The 26967-nt window shown below is 46.8% G+C and overlaps 1 protein-coding gene across 6 annotated transcripts in view; it reads right to left on the minus strand.

Annotated features, from left to right (window-relative positions):
* The window catches only part of LOC134351829 (sodium/myo-inositol cotransporter 2-like), a 73219-nt gene extending 48147 nt beyond the window's left edge, over window positions 1-25072 (minus strand). For 4 of the 6 annotated variants that reach the window (XR_010019271.1, XM_063058585.1, XM_063058587.1 and 1 more), the window contains exons 1-11: window positions 24920-25072; window positions 24598-24777; window positions 21862-21933; window positions 21674-21778; window positions 19815-19874; window positions 16899-17003; window positions 12835-12940; window positions 12168-12248; window positions 10671-10876; window positions 10093-10414; window positions 6296-6446 (exon numbers count right to left, since the gene is read on the minus strand). Coding sequence is in view for 5 of the 6 variants with exons in the window: in XM_063058585.1 (XP_062914655.1) it covers window positions 6296-6446; window positions 10093-10414; window positions 10671-10876; window positions 12168-12248; window positions 12835-12940; window positions 16899-17003; window positions 19815-19874; window positions 21674-21778; window positions 21862-21933; window positions 24598-24753 (1364 nt within the window). In the remaining variant the exon portion in view is untranslated. Of the gene's footprint in view, window positions 1-6295; window positions 6447-10092; window positions 10415-10670; window positions 10877-12167; window positions 12249-12834; window positions 12941-16898; window positions 17004-19814; window positions 19875-21673; window positions 21779-21861; window positions 21934-24597; window positions 24778-24871 lie in introns of all 6 variants that reach the window. The other 2 variants (XM_063058588.1, XM_063058586.1) reach the window with 2 other exon arrangements.
* Between the last annotated feature and the right edge of the window lie 1895 nt (window positions 25073-26967).

Consider the following 26967-nt stretch of genomic DNA (forward strand, 5'->3'; position numbering starts at 1 on the left):
CGACCATGTAGGGTTATCATCTGTTCGGATTCTGCTGCTGCCTTAGAGTCTATAAAAGGAAGTAAATCAAAAGCTTGTCCTGATATAGTTATTGAGATTCTCTTAGTGTTGTTTAGAGTACGGAAGATGGGTTGTGCAGTTAGATTTTCATGGATACCTGGGCATGCTGGGGTGGAGGGAAATGAAATTGTAGATGGCATTGTGAAGTCTTCCTGACAGAGCTGGCAAGTAGAAATTAGAGTTCCCCTAGGAAGAACAGAATTGAGAAGTAGGATTAAGAATGGTATAGAGAAGAAGTGGCAGGAGGATTGGAAAAATGAATTAAGGGGCAGGCATTATTTTTCTAGTCAACAACTAGTTAAAAAGGTCTCAAACTGTTACCTTTTAAGTCGTAGAGATATGGTGAAATTTACAAGACTTAGGTTGGGGCATTATGGGCTAAACTATTATTTAAAGATAATAGGAAAACATCCTACTGGATTATATGCAACACACATCAAAGTTGCTGGTGAACACAGCAGGCCAGGCAGCATCTGTAGGAAGAGGTGCAGTCGATGTTTCAGGCCGAGACCCTTCGTCAGGACTAACTGAAGGAAGAGTGAGTAAGGGATTTAAAAGTTGGAGGGGGAGGGGGAGATCCAAAATGATAGGAGAAGACAGGAGGGGGAGGGATAGAGCCAAGAGCTGGACAGATGATAGGCAAAAGGGGATACGAGAGGATCATGGGACAGGAGGTCCGGGAAGAAAGACAAGGTGGGGGGACCCAGAGGATGGGCAAGAGGTACATTCAGAGGGGCAGAGGGAGAAAAAGGAGAGTGAGAGAAAGAATGTGTGCATAAAAATAAGTAACAGATGGGGTACGAGGGGGAGGTGGGGCATTAGCGGAAGTTGGAGAAGTCGATGTTCATGCCATCAGGTTGGAGGCTACCCAGACGGAATATAAGGTGTTGTTCCTCCAACCTGAGTGTGGCTTCATCTTTACGGTAGAGGAGGCCGTGGATAGACATGTCAGAATGGGAATGGGATGTGGAATTAAAATGTGTGGCCACTGGGAGATCCTGCTTTCTCTGGCGGACAGAGCGTAAATGTTCAGCAAAGCGGTCTCCCAGTCTGCGTCGGTCTCGCCAATATATAAAAGGCCACATCGGGAGCACCGGACGCAGTATATCACCCCAATCGACTCACAGGTGACTCACAGGGTCACAGGACCCAACCGTCCCCTCTCTATTGACACACCCAGCCTCCCCCCTCCCCCCTCTGATCCCAGCTCTCATCCGTGCCGGGTCTTTACCATCCCCTCCGACCTTCAACAGTCAGAGGCAGAACGCTCTGTTCTCAGTAAGGGCCTCACATTTGTTCCCCTTCGCCCACACCTCAGCGAGTTCCGTGTTCGCCATGATGCGGAACTTTTCTTCCGCCGTCTCCATCTCCGAGCCTACTTCTTCGGCAAGGACTCTTCCACCCCCACCGATGACCCCTTCTCCCGTCTTCAACCCTCCCCTTCTTCATGGACATCCCACTCTGGTTTTCTGCCTGCTCTAGATCTCTTTATCGCTAATTGCCGACGGGACATCAACCATCTCAACTTCACCGCACCTTGTCCCCATTCCAACCTCACTCCTTCGGAACGCTCTGCTCTCCACTCCCTCCGCACTACTCCTAACCTTATTATTAAACACGCCGATAAGGGGGGTGTTGTTGTAGTCTGGCGTACTGACCTCTACCTTGCCGAGGCACAGTGACAACTCGCGGATACCTCCTCTTATTTACCCCTCGATCATGACCCCACTAAGGAGTACCAGGCCATTGTCTCCCACACCATCACCGACTTTATCCGCTCAGGGGATCTCCCATCCACTGCTACCAACCTTATAGTTCCCACACCTCGCACTTCCCGTTTCTACCTCCTACCCAAGATCCACAAACCTGCCTGTCCTGGACGACCTATTGTCTCAGCTTGCTCCTGCCCCACCAAACTCGTTTCTGCATACCTCGACACGGTTTTATCACCCCTTATTCAATCCCTTCCGACCTATGTTCGTGACACTTCTCACGCTCTTAAACTTTTCGATAATTTTAAGTTCCCTGGCCCCCACCACTTTATTTTCACCATGGATGTCCAGTCCTTATATACTTCCATCCCCCATCAGGAAGGTCTCAAAGCTCTACGCTTCTTTTTGGATTCCAGACCTAATCAGTTCCCCTCTACCACCACTCTGCTCTGTCTTGCGGAATTAGTCCTTACTCTTAATAATTTCTCCTTTGGCTCCTCCCACTTCCTCCAAACTAAAGGTGTAGCTATGGGCACCCGTATGGGTTCTAGCTATGCCTGCCTTTTTGTTGGGTTTGTGGAACAATCTATGTTCCATGCCTATTCTGGTATCTGTCCCCCACTTTTCCTTCGCTACATCGACGACTGCATTGGTGCTGCTTCCTGCACGCATGCAAAACTCGTTGACTTTATTAACTTTGCATCCAACTTTCACCCTGCCCTCAAGTTTACCTGGTCCATTTCTGACACCTCCCTCCCCTTTCTAGATCTTTCTGTCTCTGTCTGGAGACAGCTTATCCACTGATGTCTACTATAAGCCTACTGACTCTCACAGCTATCTGGACTATTTCTCTTCTCACCCTGTCTCTTGCAAAAACGCCATCCCCTTCTTGCAATTCCTCCGTCTCCGCCGCATCTGCTCTCAGGATGAGGCTTTTCATTCTAGGACGAGGGAGATGTCTTCCTTTTTTAAAGAAAGGGGCTTCCCTTCCTCCACTATCAACTCTGCTCTTAAATGCATCTCCCCCATTTCACGTACATCTGCTCTCACTCCATCCTCCCGCCACCCCACTAGGAATAGGGTTCCCCTGGTCCTCACCTACCACCCCACCAGCCTCCGGGTCCAACATATTATTCTCCGTAACTTCCGCCACCTCCAACGGGATCCCACCACTAAGCACATCTTTCCCTCCCCCCCCCCCCGCATTCCGCAGGGATCGCTCCCTATGCAACTCCCTTGTCCATTCGTCCCCCCCATCCCTCCCCACTGATCTCCCTCCTGGCACTTATCCGTGTAAGCGGAACAAGTGCTACACATGCCCTTACACTTCCTCCCTTACCACCATTCAGGGCCCCAAACAGTCCTTCCAGGTGAGGCAACACTTCACCTGTGAGTCGACTGGGGTGATATACTGCGTCCGGTGCTCCCGATGTGGCCTTTTATATATTGGCGAGACCCGACGCAGACTGGGAGACCGCTTTGCTGAACATCTACGCTCTGTCCGCCAGAGAAAGCAGGATCTCCCAGTGGCCACACATTTTAATTCCACATCCCATTCCCATTCTGACATGTCTATCCACAGCCTCCTCTACTGTAAAGATGAAGCCACACTCAGGTTGGAGGAACAACACCTTATATTCCGTCTGGGTAGCCTCCAACCTGATGGCATGAACATCGACTTCTCCAACTTCCGCTAATGCCCCACCTCCCCCTCGTACCCCATCTGTTACTTATTTTTATGCACACATTCTTTCTCTCACTCTCCTTTTTCTCCCTCTGTCCCTCTGAATATACCTCTTGCCCATCCTCTGGGTCCCCCCCGCCCTTGTCTTTCTTCCCGGACCTCCTGTCCCATGATCCTCTTGTATCCCTTTTGCCTATCACCTGTCCAGCTCTTGGCTCTATCCCTCCCTCTCCTGTCTTCTCCTATCACTTTGGATCTCCCCCTCCCCCTCCAACTTTCAAATCCCTTACTCACTCTTCCTTCAGTTAGTCCTGACGAAGGGTCTCGGCCTGAAACATCGACTGTACCTCTTCCTATAGATGCTGCCTGGCCTGCTGCGTTCACCAGCAACTTTGATGTGTGTTGCTTGAATTTCCAGCATCTGCAGAATTCCTGTTGTCTACTGGATTATATGACTGTGGTAGTCCAGAGACAGTCCAGCATGTTTTGCTGAGCTGTAATCGATTCAAAATTGAAAGAAACACTTTGTTCAAGAGCATCTGCAGAATTCCTGTTGTTTGTTTTTGAGGCTATCTGGCTTAAACTTATTTTGGTTTTGTATCAAATCTTTGTTTGGCCATCAAGAGAGTCAACATCTGATTGAAGAGTCTATTATTCAGTTTATACGTGAGACTAGGTTGTACTCGAGAATGAGTTCCTTGAAGTTCTATAATTAATTATACATCCTGCGGAGGGCTGAAATATGCCTAGATGCGTCTAAACAGCCGGAAATAGAAGAAGAAGAAGAAGGTCCAACTGCTTTGGTGGTGGTAATGCATCTTTAAGTTAGACTGCCAACTGCCATTAAATGTCAGAAGAAGAAATAAGTCCAGCTGCTGATGAGTCAGGATCTTGGCAAAAACTACACCATTAAGACAAAAAAAAACACACTCCAAGCAACTCCATGAAAACGGTTATTGAAAAGCACAAGTTAGAAGATAGAGACAAGAAAACTTCCAAGTCACTGAATATTCCTTGGAGTACAGTTAAGTCAATCATCAAGAAATGGAAAGAATTTGGCACAGCTGTAAATCTGTCCAGAGCAGGCCGTCCTCAAAAGTGAGTGACCGTGCAAGAAGGGGCCTAGTGAGGGAGACCATCAGGAGACTTGTGACAACTCTGGAGGAGTTACAAGCTTCAGTGGCTGAAATGGGAGAGATTGCACATACAGTAACTGTTGCCCAGGTACTTCACCAGTTGCAGCTTCATGGGTGAGTGGCAAACAGAAAGTCACTTTTGGGGAAAAAAAAACCTCACATAAAATCTCAGCTAGAGTTTGCCAGAAGGCATGTGGGAGACTGAAGTCAGCTGGAAGAAAGTTGAGCTTTTTGGCCATCAGACTAAATGCTATGTTTGCTGGAAGCCAAACACCACACATCATCAAAACATACCATCACTACTGTGAAGCATGGTGGTGACTGCATCATGCTGTAGGGACGCTTCACTGCAGCAGGCCCTGGAAGGCTTGTGAATTTAGAGGGTAAAATGAATGCAGCAAAATATAGGGAAATCCTGAAGGAAAACCTGTTACAGTCTGCAAGAGAACTGTGACTTGAGAGAAGATTTGTTTTCCAGCAAGACAGTGTCCCCAAGCATAAAGCCAAAGCTACACAGGAATGGCTTAAAAATGGCATGGCCAAGTCAGAGTGCAATCCAATAGAGAATTTGTGGCTGGATTTGAAAAGGTCTGTTCACTCACAATCCCCATGCAATCTGACAGAGCTTGAGCAGTTTTGTAAAGAAGAATGAGCAAAAACTATAGTGTCCAGATGTGCAAAGCTGATAGAGACCTATCCGCACAGACTACTCAAGGGTGTAATTGCTGCCAAAGGTGCATCTACTAATTACTGACTTTAGGGGGGAGTAGTTGCGCAATCAATTATTTTGTGTTTAATAATTAGAAATTTGTCTTCACTTTGAAACTAACAGTCTTTTCTTTTAATTGGTCAAAAAAGCCAAATTAAATCCCTTGTGATTCAATGTTGTAAAACAATAAAACATGAAAATTTCCAAGTGGGGAGGGGTGAATACTTCTTATAGGCACTGTAGTTGGTTTACACATGAGCTGAGGTATAAAGGACATTGATGGAAGACAATATCTACCCCTGGGAGGGGTAATTAAGTAGTTGTATAAAACCATCCTCGAAGAGCTAAAGTCTCAAAGTCCCACTGTAATTCTGCCCACTCCAACAACAGCACTCTGCTTGCCCCTGCCTTATTTTAATTGGTTCTTGCCAATCAATCCTGAGCACAGATTGGTCACTGCTCTAAACACCAATCTGCCATGAGTTGCTGCCTTTTCTACACAATCGACGAATCTGAGTGAGCCACATATTCTCAGGCTTCCAATCTCTGATTGGCCGCTACTCTGATTTATGAGGGCATTATCAGTATTTGTCTTCCCAAAATGCATCACCTCACAGTAGTTAGGATGTACTTCCATCTGCTAAAGTTGCCTCCACTGAGGAATTTTCATTCATTGGAAATTATACTTTTTTAAAAGTCATTGAATGATATCTAGATGGCGAAAGATGTTGGAGGTGTGATGTGAGAGTGTGAGTGAGGCTGAGAGATATGGGCAGTGTCACCCCAAGAGCAGGAAAGGCTGTAAATTTGTGTCAGGTTAGAAGCTGCACTGTTGAGTGTTCCAGAAAACAATCTATGAGGAGCAACACTGTAACCCACTGTGTTTTAACCCAGTAATACAATTTGGAAAGGAACAACATGAGAAGTTCTATATTATTGCTCGTCAGAAAGTGGCATTGTTTTTCTTGGATTTAATCTTTTTGCATTTCCCTACCTGCCAACAACCATGAGCTCCCATTCGCTGCAGTGGGGCCGGAAGTGGTGCCAGATGTCCATTGTAAATAATGTGCTTGCACTGTTGAAGATCGAAGTGAGGGAGGACATGAGAGCAGCGACCATGACTGACATCATCAGGCCCCGCAGCCCTGCCATCAAAGGGTGAGAAAAGGAACAGATTTAAACCAAGCTCCCTTCATGAACTGAGCACTAACAAGATCCACGGTACTGGGGGCACATTCACAGACCGAAGCACACCAGACAGCATTCCACACTGACAACCTCAGTCTCTGCTTCATTCCCTGGAATTCCCATTCACCCTTCCTCAACTCAAAAAGCACCTTTCCTGCAAATGTGTTACAGCAAAAGGGGAGGAGAAAGGGAGGTCTTTGTGTTGGAGGGGAGTGAGAAGGTTCTGTTCATAAGGTTCTCTTCAGCCCTCAAACTCACCCTAGCATCAAATTCTCTTCCACTACAACTCACCAGGAGACAATTTCTTCTGGAAGGAGATAGATAATGGTGATGATTATTTGCTGCCACTGTTAAATGTTTTTGAGAGATTTAGCCAGGGTTAACTATTTGCATGTTAGAACAGACCATGGGCCATAATTGTAAAATCCGGTGGGGGGTTGTGCAGCAGGGCCCCACCACTCTATTGACATTCTGCAGGTACGTGAGGTCCACGGAATCCATAAACCATATCTTGAACTGAGGGCAAGGGCAGCTCTGGTATTGGCCAACAGGCTGCAGCATCACCACCACTTCCTGTTTGTGCTCACTAACTACCCATTATCATCACTGCTGAGGTTACCTACCAGCCTGCCTCATCCTTCCCCCCAATTAATCCTACCTCCTAATCTCTGTCACCCTCTGCACAACTGTACCCATCAAAGGCTGTCTGAGGGTTACTGAGGGACCATATAGGCCTTTGTCCCATTGTTTTGGCACCTTTGGATTCATGAAAATAAATGCTCGAACCAGGAGTTTCAATGAGTTCAAGGTCCTGAGATCCTCTGGTTGAGTGGAAGGTTGCTAGAAGATTCTACAGATCGTTGGTGAGACTGCACTTGGTACACAGTGTATAGTTCAGGACAACACACTGTACGAAGGACATGACAGGCCAGAGATGGCACAGGAAAGGTTTACAAGGATGTTGACAGGATTTCCAGGCTTAAATCGTAAGTTGTTATTTTTACTATTCACTATTTTCTCTGGAGTGAAGGGTGGACCTTCTAGAAGTTTATATAATCATGAGGGGCAGAAATAAGTGAATGGTCACAGTCTTTTTCCCTGAATAGGGAGTCTAAAACTAGAGCACATAGGTTTTGGGCGAGAGGGGAAAGATTAAAGAGGACCTGTGGGATAAGTTTTTCACACCGAGGCTAAGAAGTACTGTATATGGAGCAAACTACGTAAAGGAAGGTGGAGGCAGGTTACAACATTTATGAAGCATTTGGATAGATACATGGGTAGGAAAGGTTGAGAGGGGAATGGGCCAAATGCAATGTAAATAGGACCATTCTTTCTTGTTGCCGATTGGCATGTTGGGGTTGGGGGTTTGTTATTGTTTTCTGTGATGTGTTAGCGTTTTGTGCGAGAGAGAGGGTTTGTGGATTTGGGGGGTTTTGTGCAAGGGAAGGGGTTGAGGGTTTAGGGTTTTTTGTGCAAGGGAGGGGGTTAAGGGTTTGTGGTTTTTTGTGCGAGGGAGGGGGTTGAGGGTTTGGGTTTTTTGGGCGAGGGAAGGGGTTGAGGGTTTGGATTTTTTGTGCGAGGGAAGAGGTTGAGGGTTTGGGTTTTTTGTGCAAGGGAAGGGGTTGAGGATTTGGGGTTTTTGTGCGAGGGAAGGGGTTCAGAATTTGGGGGTTTTTGTGCGAGGGAAGGGGTTGAGGGTTTGGGTTTTTTGTGCAAGGGGGGTTTGAGAGTTTGGGTTTTTTGTGTGAGGGAGGGGGTTGAGGGTTTGGGGGTTTTGTGCGAGGGAGGGGGTTGAGGTTCTGAGGGTTTTTGTGCAAGGGAAGGGTTTGAGGATTTGGGTTTTTTTGTGTGAGGGAGGGGGTTATGAATTTGGGGTTTGTGCGAGGGGGGTTGAGGATTTGAGGTTTATTGTGGGGGGGTTGAGAGTTTGGAAATTTTTGTACAAGGGAAGGGGTTGAGGGTTTTGGGGGTTTTTTGTGCAAGGGAGGGGGTTGAGAGTTTGGCGTTTTCTGTGCGAAGGAGGGGGTTGAGAGTTTGGTTTTTGTGCGAGGGAGGGGGTTGAGGATTTGGGGTTTATTGTGGGAGGGAGGGGGTTGAGAGTTTGGGATTTTTTGTACAAGGGAAGAGGTTGAGGGTTTTGGGGGTTTTTTGTGCAAGGGAGGGGGTTGAGGGTTTGGGGTTTTGTGCGAGGGAGGGAGTTGAGGATTTCGGGTTTTGTGCAAGGGAAGGAGTTGGGGGTTTTAGGTTTTTTCTGCAAGGGTAGGGGTTGAGGGTTTGGGGTTTTTTGTGCGAGGGAAGGGGGTTGAGGATTTGGGTTTTTTTGTGCGAGGGAGGGGGTTGAGAGTTTGGTTTTTGTGCGAGGGAGGGGGTTGAGAGTTTGGTTTTTGTGCGAGGGAGGGGGTTGAGGATTTGGGTTTTTTTGTGCGAGGGAGGGGGTTGAGAGTTTGGTTTTTGTGCGAGGGAGGGGGTTGAGGATTTGGGTTTTTTGTGCAAGGGAGGGGGTTGAGAGTTTGGTTTTTGTGCGAAGGAGGGGGTTGAGGATTTGGGTTTTTTTGTGCAAGGGAGGGGGTTGAGAGTTTGGCGTTTTCTGTGCGAGGGAGGGGGTTGAGAGTTTGGCGTTTTCTGTGCGAGGGAGGGGGTTGAGAGTTTGGCGTTTTCTATGCGAGGGAGGGGGTTGAGAGTTTGACGTTTTCTGTGCGAGGGAGGGGGTTGAGAGTTTGGCGTTTTCTGTGCGAGGGAGGGGGTTGAGAGTTTGGGGTTTTTGTGTGAGGGAGGGGGTTGAGAGTTTGGGGTTTTTGTGTGAGGGAGGGGGTTGAGAGTTTGGCGATTTCTGTGCGAGGGAGGGGGTTGAGAGTTTGGTTTTTGTGCGAGGGAGGGGGTTGAGAGTTTGGCGTTTTCTGTGCGAGGGAGGGGGTTGAGAGTTTGGCGTTTTCTGTGCGAGGGAGGGGGTTGAGAGTTTGGTTTTTGTGCGAGGGAGGGGGTTGAGAGTTTGGCGTTTTCTGTGCGAGGGAGGGGGTTGAGAGTTTGGCGTTTTCTGTGCGAGGGAGGGGGTTGAGAGTTTGGGGTTTTTGTGTGAGGGAAGAGGTTGAGGATTTGGGTTTTTCTGTGCGAGGGAGGGGGTTGAGAGTTTGGCGTTTTCTGTGCGAGGGAGGGGGTTGAGAGTTTGGCGTTTTCTGTGCGAGGGAGGGGTTTGAGAGTTTGGCGTTTTCTGTGCGAGGGAGGGGGTTGAGAGTTTGGGGTTTTTTTGTGAGGGAGGGGGTTGAAGGTTTGGGGTTCAATGTTCTAGCTGCTATTTTTCGGTGTGGAGCCATCTGTTAGTTTTTTGTGTGCAAGAGAGGGGTGGGGGATTTGGGGTTTATGAGTTTTTGTTTTTTTATGTGTGGGTGGGGGTGTGATGTCTGTCTTTCTTTCAATGACCTTCGTGGTTTTCTTTGTTTTGTGGCTACCTGGAGAAGACGAATCTCAGAGCTGTACACTGTGTACATACTTTGATAATAAATGGACCTTTGAACTGTCTTAGCAAGGGACCAGCATGAATCATTAGTGAATAAGGGACTGGTTCAACGTTGTATAACTCCATGCAAGTGGCCTAGTTATGTGTACCTCCTGGTAGTAACTCCATCACCAGCTTCGGGTAGGCAATGTCAGAGCATCCAATTGGGTTACCGCAGATCCTCTGGCAGGTGTCAGCATCAACACAGGCCACCTGATCTAAAAAGAGAGTGACAATGGAAGTAGATGATCTGCAGGAATATGGTACATGGCAAACCACCAAGTACCTCCACTTACCTGTAAATAGCACTCGACTGATCATACCCGGGATAACCATTATAAAGATGGGCAGAATCTTTAAGCAGGCAGCAAACAACGAGCCAGCTTTGGCGTGTAGGAGTGTCTTGGCAGATAGGGACCTCTGGACGATGACCTGAGATTTAACATAGTGGAACAAGATCTCTAAACATCATCTTGGTGAGGGGACACACCGGGTGTCTCTGCATTCATACCCCAGTGGGCTGTGAATAAAGGGTGGGGGCACGGAGAATAGTGGGATTGGCTTGTGGATATACAGCCTCACTGCTCACTAAGCTGGTGAGACAGAGCGGGCATGCAAATACCAACATGAAGAGGTCAGGAACCACAACAGGCTTTGAAAACTGAAGAAAGGCAAACTGAGATGGTACCTGGTCAGTGCACCAATACCAGATTGATGGGATTGTCATTCCAATCAGTACTCCTGGCCAAGGAAAGTCAGAGGTCAAGGGATCCCGGAAAATGTGGAAAGCATCTTTCCTTGGATAGCCACAGGAGGTGTTGAGGTCACGGACACTTGGAATGGCATGAAAATATGCCTCCTGGAGACCCGAGTAACCTCCAATTTCAACGAAAGCTGTGAAGCAGAGAGCCGTTTCACTGCACTTGAAGAAACCCAGAAGTATATCCAACACTGTTTCGTAAAATAATCAGCCATTCTTGGATGTCCTATTTTACAACTCCTCTGCATGATTGATTCACTCTGACTGGATGCTCCACACCCAATTGGACTTCATCCTCTGAACCCAGGTCACAGAACTACATACTAGAGGAATGAGAGGAAAAAGATATTTGCCATTGATGAAAGTTTACCTACCTAATTCCTAGAAAGAATAGTTTTTCCAATGAGGAGAGACTGATTGAATTGTTTGGAGTTCAGAAGAACAGATTTGAAAGGATCGGTGTGAGAGTTGCTTCACTTAATGGAGAAGTGCAGAGTCAGCAGGAGTAGATTATGACGGATTTGGGAATGAAATGTAGTGAAAGACCGTGTGCATATGCCTCAAGAATTGAAGGAATTGCCTTCCCAGGAGAATGGTGAATGCTGGGGAGGAAGGGGATTGAGCAAACTGCTGGAAGGACTCAGCCTCAACACCAGACAACTCAACCTGATCCTGAGGTCTCATTTTTTTTAGATATACTGTCAGTGCATTTCACACCTTGAACATCAAATCAAGAACAGAGCAGATCCTGAATGCACCAGTGCCCAGGATAAGTCAGTGTAACCAGCTGTTGTTGCAACAATGTGCCTTTCATATTGTGCATTAAGTACGCTGTCTGAATTGGTGCAAAACAACCATGTGAAGGGCCAACTGGCATCAGAGCAGATCAATGGAGTCTGCAGCAAGCCGAGGTAGGGCACCACCTCCGATCACCCCTTCCATATCATCATCAGATTAATGAATGCGTTCACTGAACTCATGCCATGCAGAACTGTGGTTCAGTGAAAGAGTAAGCCGGTGACTGATTCACACTCCCACGGCGCCCCACGAGAAGCTCTGACCAATACTCTCGCTGCTGCTACTGGGAAGTTTTGAAGCTGGTTTGGCAGGACTAGCACACACTGTCTGCAGTATGTACCTTCTATAAAATGTAGAACAGTCTCTCACTCAGGCTGCTCTGGCTTCACCTCCCAACCCACTTCCAAGCTGTACACTGTTATGGACATCACCAGACCATTATCAGCAATGGTCTTAATTCTACAACTCTCACTCTAACAGTACCATAGGGGCATCTTCACCAGAATGGCTCACCACCCACTCCCCACCCATAGACAACTGTGGCCAGACAATAAACCTTACCTGCAATGCCCAAAGGAAGATTTGATTTGCAACTCTAACTTTGAATGTCAGCTGAATGCTACTCACCATATCCCATGAGAATGAGAGCTCCAATCAACATGATGACAGTCTGGAGCGCATCAGTGTATATTACAGCTGCCAGCCCACCTGCCCAATAAAGAAATACAAAAATAACTTCTGCTCATTGGTGGAAACAGCCATCATCACAACCAATGGGGGAATATTTAGGAAATAGGCAATGTGCTCACGGAATGATAGGCAGATACATCATGGAAACAGCTCTTCGACCCATTGAGTTCATGCTAACCCTTTATTACACTAATTCTTCTCTAACCAGTTTTATTCTCCTCACATTTCAATCACCTTTTCCAGATTCTACCACTAGCCTACACCCACAGGGTAATTAACACTGGCCAATTAAACTATCAACCCACAGTCACATGGGATGTTGGCAGGGTGGGGTGGAATCTACATGGTCACAGGGAGAAAGTGCAAACTCCACACAGAGAACACAAGAGGCCAGGATTGAACCGGCTTCACAGGCACCACAAAGTAGCAACTCCACTGTCCGTGTCACTGTGCTACTCATGAGCTACAGTTGATAGCAGCCAAATAGAAGAAGGTTGGAGTTGGGACTTTGTGGAGCTGGTCCTGGGTGTGTACCTGCAATAGGATGGTGCAGTTAGACACTAAATATCATCACCATGAAGTTGTGGGAGATGGCCAAACCTACCTCCAACAGTGTAGAGGGTGGTGATTAGCAACAATCCAATCACTGCGATGTACAAATCCCAATGGAGAGCTTGTTGAATAAAGACAGCTCCTGCATAGATATCCACCTGAACAAGAACACATCAGAACAAGACACACTATTCAGAATCATGTCATCACAAATCAAACCCTGCCACACTCTGAGCTGCACTAGAGAGACAAGATACTACAGGCACTGGAATCTGGAATCCTGAGCAACAACTAATGTGCTGGAGGACCTTAGTGAATCAAACAGCATCTATGGGTGGTAAGGAATTCTTGAGTGTTTGGGTCAAAACCAGTCCTGGTGCAGGGTTTCAACCTGAAACATTGACGATTCCTTTCCCCTCACAGATCCAGTAGACTGTTGCTCTGTGAATTAGACATTGTTGGGTGTAACATGGATTATAGATTGATTTTAAAATGCTCAGCAGGCCAGACAGCACTCGAGGGAAGAGAAAAGCAGAAGCAACATTTCAGATGAATTGGCTTCCAAATGAACTGGAACATGTTTAAGATGAGCAGGTTTGCAAATATAAAGCAGGTGCATCATCTGGAATTGTCGAAGTATTGCTGTGTTCAAACATAGAACATAAAACAGCACAGCACTGAAACTGGTTCTTCAGCTCACAATGCTGCTCCAAACTAATGAAATTGGTACTCAAGTGCCACTAAACTAATCACTTCCATCCACACAATGTTCATATCCTGGCACTTGGTGCACATTTATGTGCCTCTTGATTGTGTTTTCCTCCACCTCCTCCCCAGGAACCTACCACTCTGTGTAAAGAAAATAAATAAATAAATATTGCCACGCACATCTCCTTTGAACTGCTTAGCCTCTGGTAATGGATATCTCAACCATGATGAAAAATACTGGCTCTCTATCTATCCCTCTCATAATCTTATCAATTTCTATCAGATCTCCCCCAGCCTTCACCATTCCAGAGAGAACAACCCAAGTTTGTCCAGGCCCTCCTTATACCTCTTGTCTCTAATCCAGGGAGAATCCTGGAAAACCACCTCAGCACCTTCTTCAAAACCTCCATATCCACCAACCTGATGGCATAAACATTAATGTCTCCAACTATAAACCCAAAAAATTCTGCAATGCTGGAAACTTAAAACAACATGCACAGAATGCTGGAGCAACCTAGCAGGTCAGGAAACAACGATGGATTGAAAAAACAGGCAATGGTTAGGCAGCTTCCAGAAATTTCTCCTCCCCCCCTTTTTTTCTTCTTCCATTCTTCATTTTGATTACCCTGTTATCATTTCTCATCTGTTTATTGCTTCCCTCTGGTTCCCCTCTTCCTAGCCTTTTTTCCAAGGTCCATTGTCCTCTCCTATCAGATTCCCTCTAATTCAGTCATCTCCTCCACCTATCCCCTTAATTCATTCCACCACCACCACCCATCCATCTTTTCATTTACATGGTCTCAACTATCACCTCCTCTACCCACGTAAACAACATCCACTGCTTTACCTTCATCAATCATTTTCATCACTTCCTCAAAAACTTCATCAATTTAATAAGACATTTCTTCCCACATACAAGGTCATGGTGACTATCCCTAGTTAGACCATAGTTTTTCAATTACTCATGTGTCCTATCCCTAGGAATCCTCTACTTCCCTACTACTGACACTTACTGATCTATACGTGTGTTAGATGCTGTTTCCCTACGGAGACCTCAGGCCCATCTTTCCACCTTAGCCACTGTCGTCCCATCTTGAATTCTACATCCTGGCTTTTGTTACTTTCTCTCCTGTCTGCTGCCCGTCTCACACATTCCCTGCTGCCCTTTCCTTCCCCAACACTTCCTTTCTATCTTAATGATTTCCAGTTCTGATGAAATGCTTACTTTATTTCGCTCTCCATGGTTGCTGCCCTGCCTTCTGAATAATTCCAACATTTTGTTCTTATTTCAGGTTTCCAGCATCTGCAGTATTCTATTCTGTTTTGTATATTGATCCAAGAGGCATTCAGCCTTCAAACAAACAGTTATTTTAATCCTGTGCATGCAGAATCTTCATTCACCCTTCACACAAACAGTCATTTTAATCCTGTGTACATGCATAATCTTCATTCACTCTTCGCACAGTCATCTTAATCCTGTGTACGTGCACAATCTTCATTCACTCTTCACACAGTCATCTTAATCCTGTGTATGTGCACAATCTTCATTCACTCTTCACAGTCATCTTAATCCTGTGCATGCAGAATCTTCATTCACCCTTCACACAGTCATTTTAATCCTGTGTACGTGCACAATCTTCATTCACTCTTCACACAGTCATCTTAATCCTGTGTACGTGCACAATCTTCATTCACTCTTCACACAGTCATCTTAATCCTGTGTATGTGCACAATCTTCATTCACTCTTCACAGTCATCTTAATCCTGTGCATGCAGAATCTTCATTCACCCTTCACACAGTCATCTTAATCCTGTGTACATGCACAATCTTCATTCACTCTTCACACAGTCATCTTAATCCTGTGTATGTGCACAATCTTCATTCACTCTTCACAGTCATCTTAATCCTGTGTACATGCACAAGCCGACATTTTAATCCTGTGTGCGTGCACAATCTTCATTCACTCTTCACACAAATAGTCATCTTAATCCTGTGTATGTGCACTAACAATATGTTAACTCAGTTTCATTTTCCATGGGTACTGCCCAATTTGAGGAGTGTTTCAACAGCCTCTAGTTTTATATATTTGGCTCACTCCTACTTGACTCTCAGTTAACATTATATTCCCCCTGAAGAATTGTTTGCCTTTCCGTTCACATACTGTTCAGTTCACAATTACTGAATAACTGCTGGTCACATTTTTTCAGTCAGGTTGCAGCTCGCCCATTTTGCTACTTTGCCACTGGACTGCACTGTGCAGCTGGGGTTCTGTTGACAGTAGTCTTGCTTCTGTGTCTAAAAGCCATGACATCATAAGACCATACGGCCATTTGGCTCATCGAATCTGCTCCGCCATTTCATCATGGCAGATCCATTTCCCTCTCAACCTCAATTTCCTGCCTTCTAGTATTGCCTCATGCCCTGACTAATCATGATCCTATCAACCTCTGGCTTAAATATACCCGATGACTTCATCTCCACAGCCACCTGTGGCAATGAATTCCACAAAATCATCTATCTCTGGCTAAAGAAATTCTTCCTCATCACCATTCTAAGTGGGCATCCCTTTATTCTGAGGTTGTGTCCTCTGGTCTTAGACTTCCCCACCATAGTAACGTTCTCTCCACATCCACTTTATCGAAGCCTTTCAACATTCAATAGGTTTCAATGAGATCCCCCCTCAATCTTCTGAATTCCAGTCAGTACAGCCATCAAATGCTCGTCAAATGACAAGGCATTCAATCCTGGAAACATTTCTGTGAACCTCCTTTGAACCCTCTCCAGTGTCAGCACTTCCTTTCTTAGAAAAGGGGCACAAAGCTGCTCACAACACTCCAAGTGAGGCCTCACAAGTGCCTTATGAAGCTTCAACATTACATCCTTCTTTTATATTCTAGTCCTCTCAAAATAAATGCTAAGATTGCATTTCCCTTCCTCACCACAGACTCAACCTGCAAATTAAACTTTAGGGAATTCTGCACAAGGACTCACAAGTTCCTCTGCACCACTGATTTTTGAACTTTCTTTCCACTTAGAAAATAGTATACATCAGGTCCATCGAATCACTTAAGTGCAGAAGAATGGGCTATACTTCATGTATTAGTGAATAAAACCCATTTTATAGATGAAACAAATAATTTCAAAGAATATTGGGGGAAGGGGAAGTGTAACCAAGGAAGTCATGCCCAGTGACCAACACCCAACACTGTTAAAACATGTGATGTGATCATTGTCACTGTTTCATTCTGTCTCTGTGCACAAACCAGTGGCTGCGCTTCATCCATTCCCACATGACATCGCTTCACATCTCCCACAAGTGGTGTTCTGCTTTGGGGGCAGGAGGACTGTGGATATCAACAAGTTTTTCTTCGGCTTTCAAGTTTGCCTTTTCAAAATTTTTCACTTACTGATATCTTTGTAAATATATAGATGAACAAATAGAGAATTGCAATAAAAAGTTGGATTCTCTGTCCTCCAAAGCGTTTCCGTAAGTATTCAGGCATGGTATTCACCTGCAGGCAGAGAGAAGATACATTCATCTCATTGCCAGGATACTGCCAAAGCAGGGTTTACAGGCAGCTCTCTGGACACTGGCAAAGCAGGGTTTACAGGCAGCTCTCTGGACACTGGCAAAACAGGGTTTACAGGCAGCTCTCTGGACACTGGCAAAGCAGGGTTTACAGGCAGCTCTCTGGACACTGGCAAAGCAGGGTTTACGAGCAGTTCTCTGGACACTGGCAAAGCAGGGTTTACAGGCAACTCTCTGGACACTGGCAAAGCAGGGTTTACAGGCAGCTCTCTGGACACTGGCAAAACAGGGTTTACAGGCAGCTCTGGACATTGCAAAGCAGGGTATACAGGCAGCTCTCTGGACACTGTCAAAGCAGGGTTTACAGGCAACTCTCTGGACACTGGCAAAGCAGGGTTTACAGGCAGCTCTCTGGACACTGGCAAAACAGGGTTTACAGGCAGCTCTGGACATTGCAAAGCAGGGTATACAGGCAGCTCTGGACATTGCAACGCAGGGTATATAGGCAGCTCTCTGGACACTGGCAAAGCAGGGTTTACGAGCAGTTCTCTGGACACTGGCAAAGTAGGGTTTACAAGCAGCTCTCTAGACACTGGCAAAGCAAGGTTTACAGGCAGCTCTCTGGACACTGGCAAAGTAGGGTTTACGAGCAGTTCTCTGGACACTGGCAAAGCAGGGTTTACAGGCAGCTCTCTGGACACTGGCAAAACAGGGTTTACAGGCAGCTCTGGACATTGCAAAGCAGGGTATACAGGCAGCTCTGGACATTGCAATGCAGGGTATATAGGCAGCTCTCTGGACACTGGCAAAGCAGGGTTTACAGGCAGCTCTCTGGACACTGGCAAAACAGGGTTTATAGGCAGCTCTGGATATTGCAAAGCAGGGTATACAGGCAGCTCTGGACACTGGCAAAGCAGGGTTTACGAGCAGTTCTCTGGACACTGGCAAAGTAGGGTTTACAAGCAGCTCTCTAGACACTGGCAAAGCAAGGTTTACAGGCAGCTCTCTGGACACTGGCAAAGCAGGGTTTACGAGCAGTTCTCTGGACACTGGCAAAGTAGGGTTTACAAGCAGCTCTCTAGACACTGACAAAGCAGGGTTTACAGGCAGCTCTCTGGACACTGACAAAGCAGGGTTTACAGGCAGCTCTCTGGACTGGCAAAACAGGTTTTACAGGCAGCTCTGGACATTGCAACGCAGGGTATATAGGCAGCTCTCTGGACACTGGCAAAGTAAGATTTACAAGCAGCTCTCTAGACACTGGCAAAGCAAGGTTTACAGGCAGCTCTCTGGACACTGGCAAAGCAGGGTTTACGAGCAGTTCTCTGGACACTGGCAAAGTAGGGTTTACAAGCAGCTCTCTAGACACTGGCAAAGCAAGGTTTACAGGCAGCTCTCTGGACACTGGCAAAGCAGGGTTTACGAGCAGTTCTCTGGACACTGGCAAAGTAGGGTTTACAAGCAGCTCTCTAGACATTGGCAAAGCAAGGTTTACAGGCAGTTCTCTGGACACTGACAAAGCAGGGTTTACAGGCAGCTCTCTGGACACTGACAAAGCAGGGTTTACAGGCAGCTCTCTGGACTGGCAAAACAGGTTTTACAGGCAGCTCTGGACATTGCAAAGAGGGTATATAGGCAGCTCTCTGGACACTGGCAAAGCAGGGTTTACAAGCAGTTCTCTGGACACTGGCAAAGTAGGGTTTACAGGCAGCTCTCTGGACACTGGCAAAGCAAGGTTTACAGGCAGCTCTCTGGACACTGGCAAAGCAGGGTTTACAGGCAGCTCTCTGGACACTGGCAAAGCAAGGTTTACAGGCAGCTCTCTGGACACTGGCAAAGCAGGGTTTACAAGCAGTTCTCTGGACTGCCAAAGCAGGGTTTAAAGGTAGCTCTCTGGACACTGGCAAAGCAGTGCTTACAGGCAGCTCTCTGGACTGGCAAAACAGGTTTTACAGGCAGCTCTGGACATTGCAAATCAGGGTATATAGGCAGCTGTCTGGACACTGGCAAAGCAGGGTTTACAGGCAGCCCTCTGGACTGGCAAAGCAGGGTTTACAGGCAGCTCTCTGGACACTGGCAAAGCAGGGTTTACAGGCGGGTCTCTGGACACTGGCAAAGCAGGGTTTACAGGCAGCTCTGGACATTGGCAAAGCTCTCTGGATACCATTTTGCTTTAAACTGCAGTTTACTAACTGAATGTGAGTTGCACAGCTGAATGATTAGTCCAGATCTTCAAAACCCAGAGTGGTGTACCCGACCCTCAGGTAAGCAATGTGAGATTTAAATCTTTAAAAGGACACAGGATTGAACTGGATAGAAGTTCTGTGATATCTGAAGTTGCACTAAGTTGTATTTTCTGACATTGAGAACGATTTCCATGATGTGCAAACAACTCCACAGACACATACACAGGAAATTGCAGTGGGGCATTATCCTCCTATGTCTACTCTATCACCCAACAGAATCTATACTATCCCAGGCCAGTGGCAGAGGGTTATGAAGCTGATGCCAAGCATTGTTTTCTCTACTTTTCCCACTGCACCAGGCCAGCAAGCTGTCAGTCATTCCATGTCAGTTGGAAGGGCAAACCATGATAGAGTCACTGTCCTCCTTCCTGGCCACTGCAAACACCCTGCCAGTATTCACAGGCAGGGCAGATCCTTCACAGAGAACTGACCAGTCCACATATATAAACCCACTAAACTCAATTAGGAAGGACATTGAATTTGGGGCAGGGGTGAGGGGAGGGGGTCAAAGAAAATGGCAGGAATCAAATCTGAAGTTCAAATGTTACCTGAGCTGCAACGTAAATGGGTAGGAAGAGCCAGGCCAGCAGGATTAGAATGAACATTGCCTGGAGAGAGAAGTACAGACAGTTGATGACCGAAAAACCACAGCAAGGTCTAGCAGGCGCGAGTGATCCCATACCACCAGACCCTGTGATTCTCCCCTCCTCCCCTCTTCCCCTCATCTCAGTAACTGCCCTCCGAAAACTAACGCTCCATCTCCCCTGATAACCCACCCTGGGTCCTGCCCTTGTTCACACAGCAAGACATCAGCTTGGGGCTGTCAGTATTTACCCCCTGAGGCTGCAGAAGTATCAACATTTCTCAGATGTCTATAACCTTGGTGAAAGGAATGGAAACATGAGGCCCAAGGACTCAATGGTATTCATACCCAGCAGGGACTGATGTAACCCTGGGTTTTTAATGATCTCAGAGAAATGAGCCAATTTAGCACGCCAAACATAAAGTTTAATTTCACACCCAGTGCTGGCAATCTAACACATAAACAAAGAATGTTGCAGATTGAGATTGGTTAAAGGAACCAAGAGTTTAGATGGGATGACTGCCCAAGGTGCAAATGTAAAAAATCACTGGAACAGTTGGATCCTCAGTTTTCTCACACAGCCTGACAAAGACTGGTCAATAGTGGGAAATTGCTGTGTATAAATTGGCTCATGACACAACAGGACCTGCACATTACTGGGGCTTCTTTGAGCTATTTGTGCTGATTTGACAGTGGGTAACAAGTCAAAGATGGGCAAGTAGTTTTCTTTTTCCTACATTCAGCAGCTTCGATGCTTCACATCTAAGGCAGTTAAATAGCTGGCAGATTCAGGACCACCTTCACAAAGACCTCCTCAAAGAACAACATCTTTCAAATAGCTACATAAACTTCACTGCACTAGCTACACTCAAAAGAGAACTTGCCAGAAATACTCAGCAGGTCAATCAGCATCCATGTAGAGAGAAACAGTTAACTTTTCGAACCTGATACTTCATCAGAGTTGGAAAAGTGAAAAAGCAGGTATTGCTTAAGCTGCAGAGAGGAGAGAGGTAGAGAGACTACTCGGAATGTCTGCGATACGGCAGAGACTTAGTTGTCAATTACCGAGGGCGGTACAGTGGCGCAGCTAGTAGAGCTGCTGTCTCACATCATCAGCTTTGACCCTGACCTTGGGTGCTGACTTTATAGAGTCTGTACGTTCTCCCTGAGACTGTGTAGAGGTTTTGCAGGTACCTGGGTTTCCTCCCACATTCTGTGGACAGAATTTGTGGGGAGTTGAGGGGCATGTGACAGAGTGAGTCATTGGGCAGTGGGGGCTGGGTGGAGGATGGGAGTGATACAGAACAATCTGCAGGGGAACAGCTTGGACTTGATGGGCCAAATGGTCTCCTGTGTCTTACTAAGGAAGTTAAAAAATGGCAATGAGGTCAGAAAAGAGAAAAGAAGCAAAACTGACAGAATCTGGAGAAACGAGTATTATCATGTCAGCTTTGGTGCACATCCAGACACAGCACCCCCTTCATCTCTTCCCCCTCCCCCAACACTTAAAACACGCGTGTTTTCCATCTTCCCAATTCTGATGAAGGGTTGTTGCCGTGAAACATTAAACTCTGTTTCTCTCCAAGGATCACACATAAAAGTTGCTGGTGAACGCAGCAGGCAAGGCAGTATCTCTAGGAAGAGGTGCAGTCGACGTTTCAGGCCGAGACCCTTTTGTCAGGACTCAAGGATATTGGCCGATCTGCTTGGTGTTCTCAGTGTTGCTGGTCTCTGTGATGATCTGGAAAGGGAAGGGGAAGCAACAACAATCTGATAGCCTGTCACATTGATCACATTGAAAGGATGTGTGCTGTCTGAACTCACGTTGAATTCATACGCACTCACTGCGATACCGGAAGCAGCTCCGGTCCCAGCCAATCCAATGAAATGACCACTTCCCACATTACTGGCAAAGAGCGAGGCTCCGATCTAATAGCAGGAGAAAGGAGCGTTAGAGGAGATAGCTCGAGAACCTGCAATCTTTTAGTGAAGTCACAATCCAAAGTACTCACCGGCCACCACACCATGTCCTTCCCAGCAAGGAAATAGCCCTTTATTGTGTTCCTCTTTGTCCTGTACATGGACTGACAGAATTAAGGGATGGTGAGATCACACTCTTCTCCACCGCAGCCTCCCCCCGCCCACCTCTGGCTCATGGCATTTGATGGCAACCCACCCTGACTCCTTGCCATCTTAACACATCCTAATCTGAAGAAAAGCTGAAAGACATTCCATCTGAGACATTTTCACCAAAGGGACCATCCCAGGGTCTACATGAACATCTTCCTACACCTCTGTCCTGGCCTCAGAGCCTGACATCCTTTCAGGATTTAAATCGCTTGGTTTCACCCAGCTAGAGATATTCCCTTGGTTTTACCATTCCCTCCCCCATCTTCTCTGCTACTAGAAACTCATTTGCCTTCTCCTTTTCTCAGTTCTGACAAAAGGGTCTCAGAACCTTATCCAATTACCTTGGGAAGTTGCAGTCTGATTCAACATCACAAGAGCTTGTTGAAACCCTTGTCCTTGGATTACCAACCAATCCAAGTTGCTAACTATCAAGAGGATGGGCCCACTTGCTAGTGTGTGCTTGTTCAATGTAGGATACAGGGATGGTGCCTGCTTATTTCTGAAATTGCTCCTTTCCCAGCTTGACCATGTACTTGTGTCCTCATGGTGAAGGTTCTGTGGCGTTGCTGGTGTGGGTGTACAGTTGTCACCAGTGTGTAGTGTTCAGCACAATGCTCCAAAGGGAGGGAACTGCAATATCGAATGGGCCCCAGTGCGAACAGCCCTGCAGCACTAAGAGATTTGCCAATGAACACCACGGGGTTCTGTCCCTCAGTGGGGGAGGCAGGTGGTTATTAAGGGTGAGATGATGCCTTCCTAGACCAGGCTTCATAATGAAATTTCCACCCCAGGTGATCTTCCACGTACATCCTTCCCTGCCTTCAGGAATTATATATGGAATGCTCTGCCCCAGAAGGCTATGGAGGCCAAGTCTCTGGATGTTTTCAAAAAAGAGATGGATAGAGCTCTTAAAGATAGCAGAATCAAAGGTTATGGGGATAAGGCAGGAACTGGATACTGATAGTGGATGATCAGCCATGATCACAGTGAATGGCGGTGCTGGCTCAAAGGGCCGAATGGCCTACTTCTGCACCTATTGTCTATTGAATTAACAGAAACAGAAGCCGAGGAAGTGGAAATCCCTCCTGGAATAACAACACCCTCCCTAGCTGCCCTGCTCCGTTTCCACCACAGTGCAAGGTCTCAGGAGCACTGAGCTATCTGCTGCATGACACCAGAGAAGTGGCTCCCTGCTTCTCCTTTTCCCAAGGCTGGATCCACTGAGCCCCCAGGTTGCTGCAGGACGACAGGACACAGAGGTGAGAACAGTGGGCCTTTTGGCACCCCAACTGGGCTGGTGCTGGATGATCATCCAAGGGATAGTTTCTCACAATGAAGCCCCGGACATTTTAGACCAAATAGGCTGGCTGTATAAATAATAGGTGGAGTTACTGCTTCATACAAAATGACATCTCCCCTGCATAACCATCACTTCATGTGGGAGGTCCCATACCCTTCCCCTGCACAACCATCACTTCATGTGGGAAGTCCCATACCCTTCCCCTGCACAACCATCACTTCATGTGGAAGGTCCCATACCCTTCACCTGCACAACCATCACTTCATGTGGGAGGTCCCATACCCTTCCCCTGCACAACCATCACTTCATCAGGGAGGTCCCATACCCTTCCCCTGCACAACCATCACTTCATGTGGGAGGTCCCATACCCTTCCCCTGCACAACCATCACTTCATCAGGGAGGTCCCATACCCTTCCCCTGCACAACCATCACTTCATGTGGGAGGTCCCATACCCTTCCCCTGCACAACCATCACTTCATCAGGGAGGTCCCATACCCTTCCCCTGCACAACCATCACTTTATTCGGGAGGTCCCATACCCTTCCCCTGCACAACCATCACTTCATGAGGGAGGTCCCATACCCTTCCCCTGCACAATCATCACTTCATGAGGGAGGTCCCATACCCTTCCCCTGCACAACCATCACTTCATGTGGGAGGTCCCATACCCTTCCCCTGCACAACCATCACTTCATGTGGGAGGTCCCATACCCTTCCCCTGCACAACCATCACTTCATCAGGGAGGTCCCATACCCTTCCCCTGCACAACCATCACTTCATGTGGGAGGTCCCATACCCTTCCCCTGCACAACCATCACTTCATGTGGGAGGTCCCATACCCTTCCCCTGCACAACCATCACTTCATCAGGGAGGTCTCATACCCTTCCCCTGCACAACCATCACTTCATGTGGGAGGTCCCATACCCTTCCCCTGCACAACCATCACTTCATGTGGGAGGTCCCATACCCTCCCCCTGCACAACCATCACTTCATCAGGGAGGTCCCATACCCTTCCCCTGCACAACCATCACTTTATTTGGGAGGTCCCATACCCTTCCCCTGCACAACCATCACTTCATGAGGGAGGTCCCATACCCTTCCCCTGCACAACCATCACTTCATGTGGGAGGTCCCATACCCTTCCCCTGCACAACCATCACTTTATGAGGGAGGTCCCATACCCTTCCCCTGCATAACCATCACTTAATGTGGGAGGTCCCATACCCTTCCACATAACTAGGTACACGTGTCTCCCCACACACAGATCCTCCACTCATGCTGTAGAGAAAGCTGGCTGCAATAATGAACACTTACCCAGAGTCCGACTGCCAAGACAAAAAGCAAATACAAAACCAGGACCACGATGTCAGCCACTTCCAGAGCCATGTCTTCTGGCACAGGTTCCATCGTATTGGTCAGTGTGCCACCTGCCTTTACCATGGTCCCATCTCTCCATGTTATTGTCTCCATACCTCCCCTTCGGTCACTTCTTGTCTTAAAAGGGAACCAAAATAGATTTTCATTATAAGTGAAATGACCACAACTTTCTGTTAACAAATGCAGGAAAATTTCTTATGACTTGTGTAACCTGAAAGTTATGTCTGAAAGTCAGCGCTTGCAGACTCCCCTCCTTTACCTGAGGTAAAGTTGCTGCCAGGATTACATCACACAGGAGCACTAGGCTTACTCTGCCTTGCCACTTGTATCCATTGAGTCACAGTGGGGAGACGTAGAGAGAGCAATCCTTCCACACCAATGGAAGCTGCTGCCCTTATAATAAGCAACTGATGAATTTGGACATTTATAATCCTGAAAGATCAAATTCCAACCTTTGGTGTTATTAAGTAAAGGAAGAAATTCTCTTTGGGTTAAAGTTTAAGTCAGATACATTCATTTGATGTTAGTTTATGCATAGCTGGGGAGCACCAAAAAGGTATAAAAGAGAATTGAACCTTGGAGTCCTTTAACAGCTCCTCCTTATCGCTCAGCAAGACGGTAACCTGCGGTATTCCGCTCCCCACTCATTCATCGGCAGCTGTCAATCCCAGGGGACCATAGGTTTGCAACTCTCACGGACTGTGTCCTCTCCAGGGTGCAAGCCTGGGCAGGAAGATTTAAAGAACTGGCTGTTGCCCATGCAGCGGTCTCCCCGTAGTCCAAGAGAAGGGCAAATGCCCATACAGCTTGGCACCAGTGTTGTCGCAGAAGTCGCCAGAGTGAAGTTGTAAACACATCAGACCTGCTTCCCCACTACAATTCTCATTAGTCTCAACACCTGGCCCCAGAATCGGTGAATAGCTCACAGCAGGTGATATACAGCTTCATGAGTCTTTTTAAGGTTTTTGTCAAGCTACATTTGGAATACTGTCAGCAGTTTTGGACTCCATATCTAAGCAAGGATGTGCTGTGTTCACAAGAATGGTTCTGGGCAGTTTAGGGTTAACATTTAGAAACATAGAAACATAGAAAATAGGTGCAGGAGTAGGCCATTCGGCCCTTCGAGCCTGCACCGCCATTTATTATGATCATGGCTGATCATCCAACTCAGAACCCAGCCTTCCCTCCATACCCCCTGACCCCTGTAGCCACAAGGGCCATATCTAACTTCCTTTTAAACATAGCTAATGAACTGGCCTCAACAGTTTGCTGTGGCAGAGAATTCCACAGATTCACCACTCTCTGTGTGAAGAAGTTTTTCCTAACCTCGGTCCTAAAAGGCTTCCCCTCTATCCTCAAACTGTGACCTCTCGTTCTAGACCTCCCCAACATCGGGAACAATCTTCCCGCATCTAGCCTGTCCTAATAATCATTAGATGGCCCTGGGTTGGTACTCGCTGGAATTTGGAAGGATGAGGAGACCTCATTGAAACCTACCGAATATTTAAAGGTCTGGATAGGGTGGATGTTTCCAGTAGCTGGAAATCTAGGACTAGAGAGCTCAGTCTCACAATAGAAGGACATCCCTTTAGAACAGAGATGAGACGGAATTTCTTTGGCCAGAAATAATGAATCTGTGGAATTCATTGCCATAGGGAGTTGTGGAGAGTGATAGGTTCTTGGTTAATAAGGGTGTCAAAGGTTATGGGGAGAAGACAGGAAAATGGGGTTGAGAGAGACAAATATATCAGCTGGGATTGAATGGCAGAGCAGACTTAGCCTAATCCTATGTATTATAGTTTTGTGGTCTTCATAAAACAATCCATATCAGACTTCTTTCAGATGGACAGTTGGAGTTCTCAGAAGCACTGCAGTCAGTATGACCTCACCAAAGGTTAGAACCTTATCTGAACATTGTGAGCAGGTTTTCATGACACTTTCTCTCCACCAATGGCAGTAAACAGAAAAGATTAGAAGGTTAACCAATGTGATTGAGGTTCCACCACTGGGTTTTAGGGTCTGGTAATCTGTAGCCTATGTGTCCTTGTCCTTGCATTAACTGAAAATTGATCAAAAAATGCACAGACACAGTAAATCTGAAGTAAAATCAAAGTGCTGGAAACTTTGAGGCATTGAAAAGCTTTGGTAAAACTGAACTAATGACATCACAGAGAAATGCCAAGATGCTACCTGGATGAGAGGATATGTGGAGAGATTGGACTAACCTGGGTTGTTTTCTTTGGAGAGTTGAAGGCTAAGGGGGACCTGATAGAGCAGGAGAGGCATGGATAGTCCCTGGAGCATGGA

This window comes from Mobula hypostoma, chromosome 9 (genome assembly GCF_963921235.1).
Source record: "Mobula hypostoma chromosome 9, sMobHyp1.1, whole genome shotgun sequence".
Classification (NCBI taxonomy): domain Eukaryota; kingdom Metazoa; phylum Chordata; class Chondrichthyes; order Myliobatiformes; family Myliobatidae; genus Mobula; species Mobula hypostoma.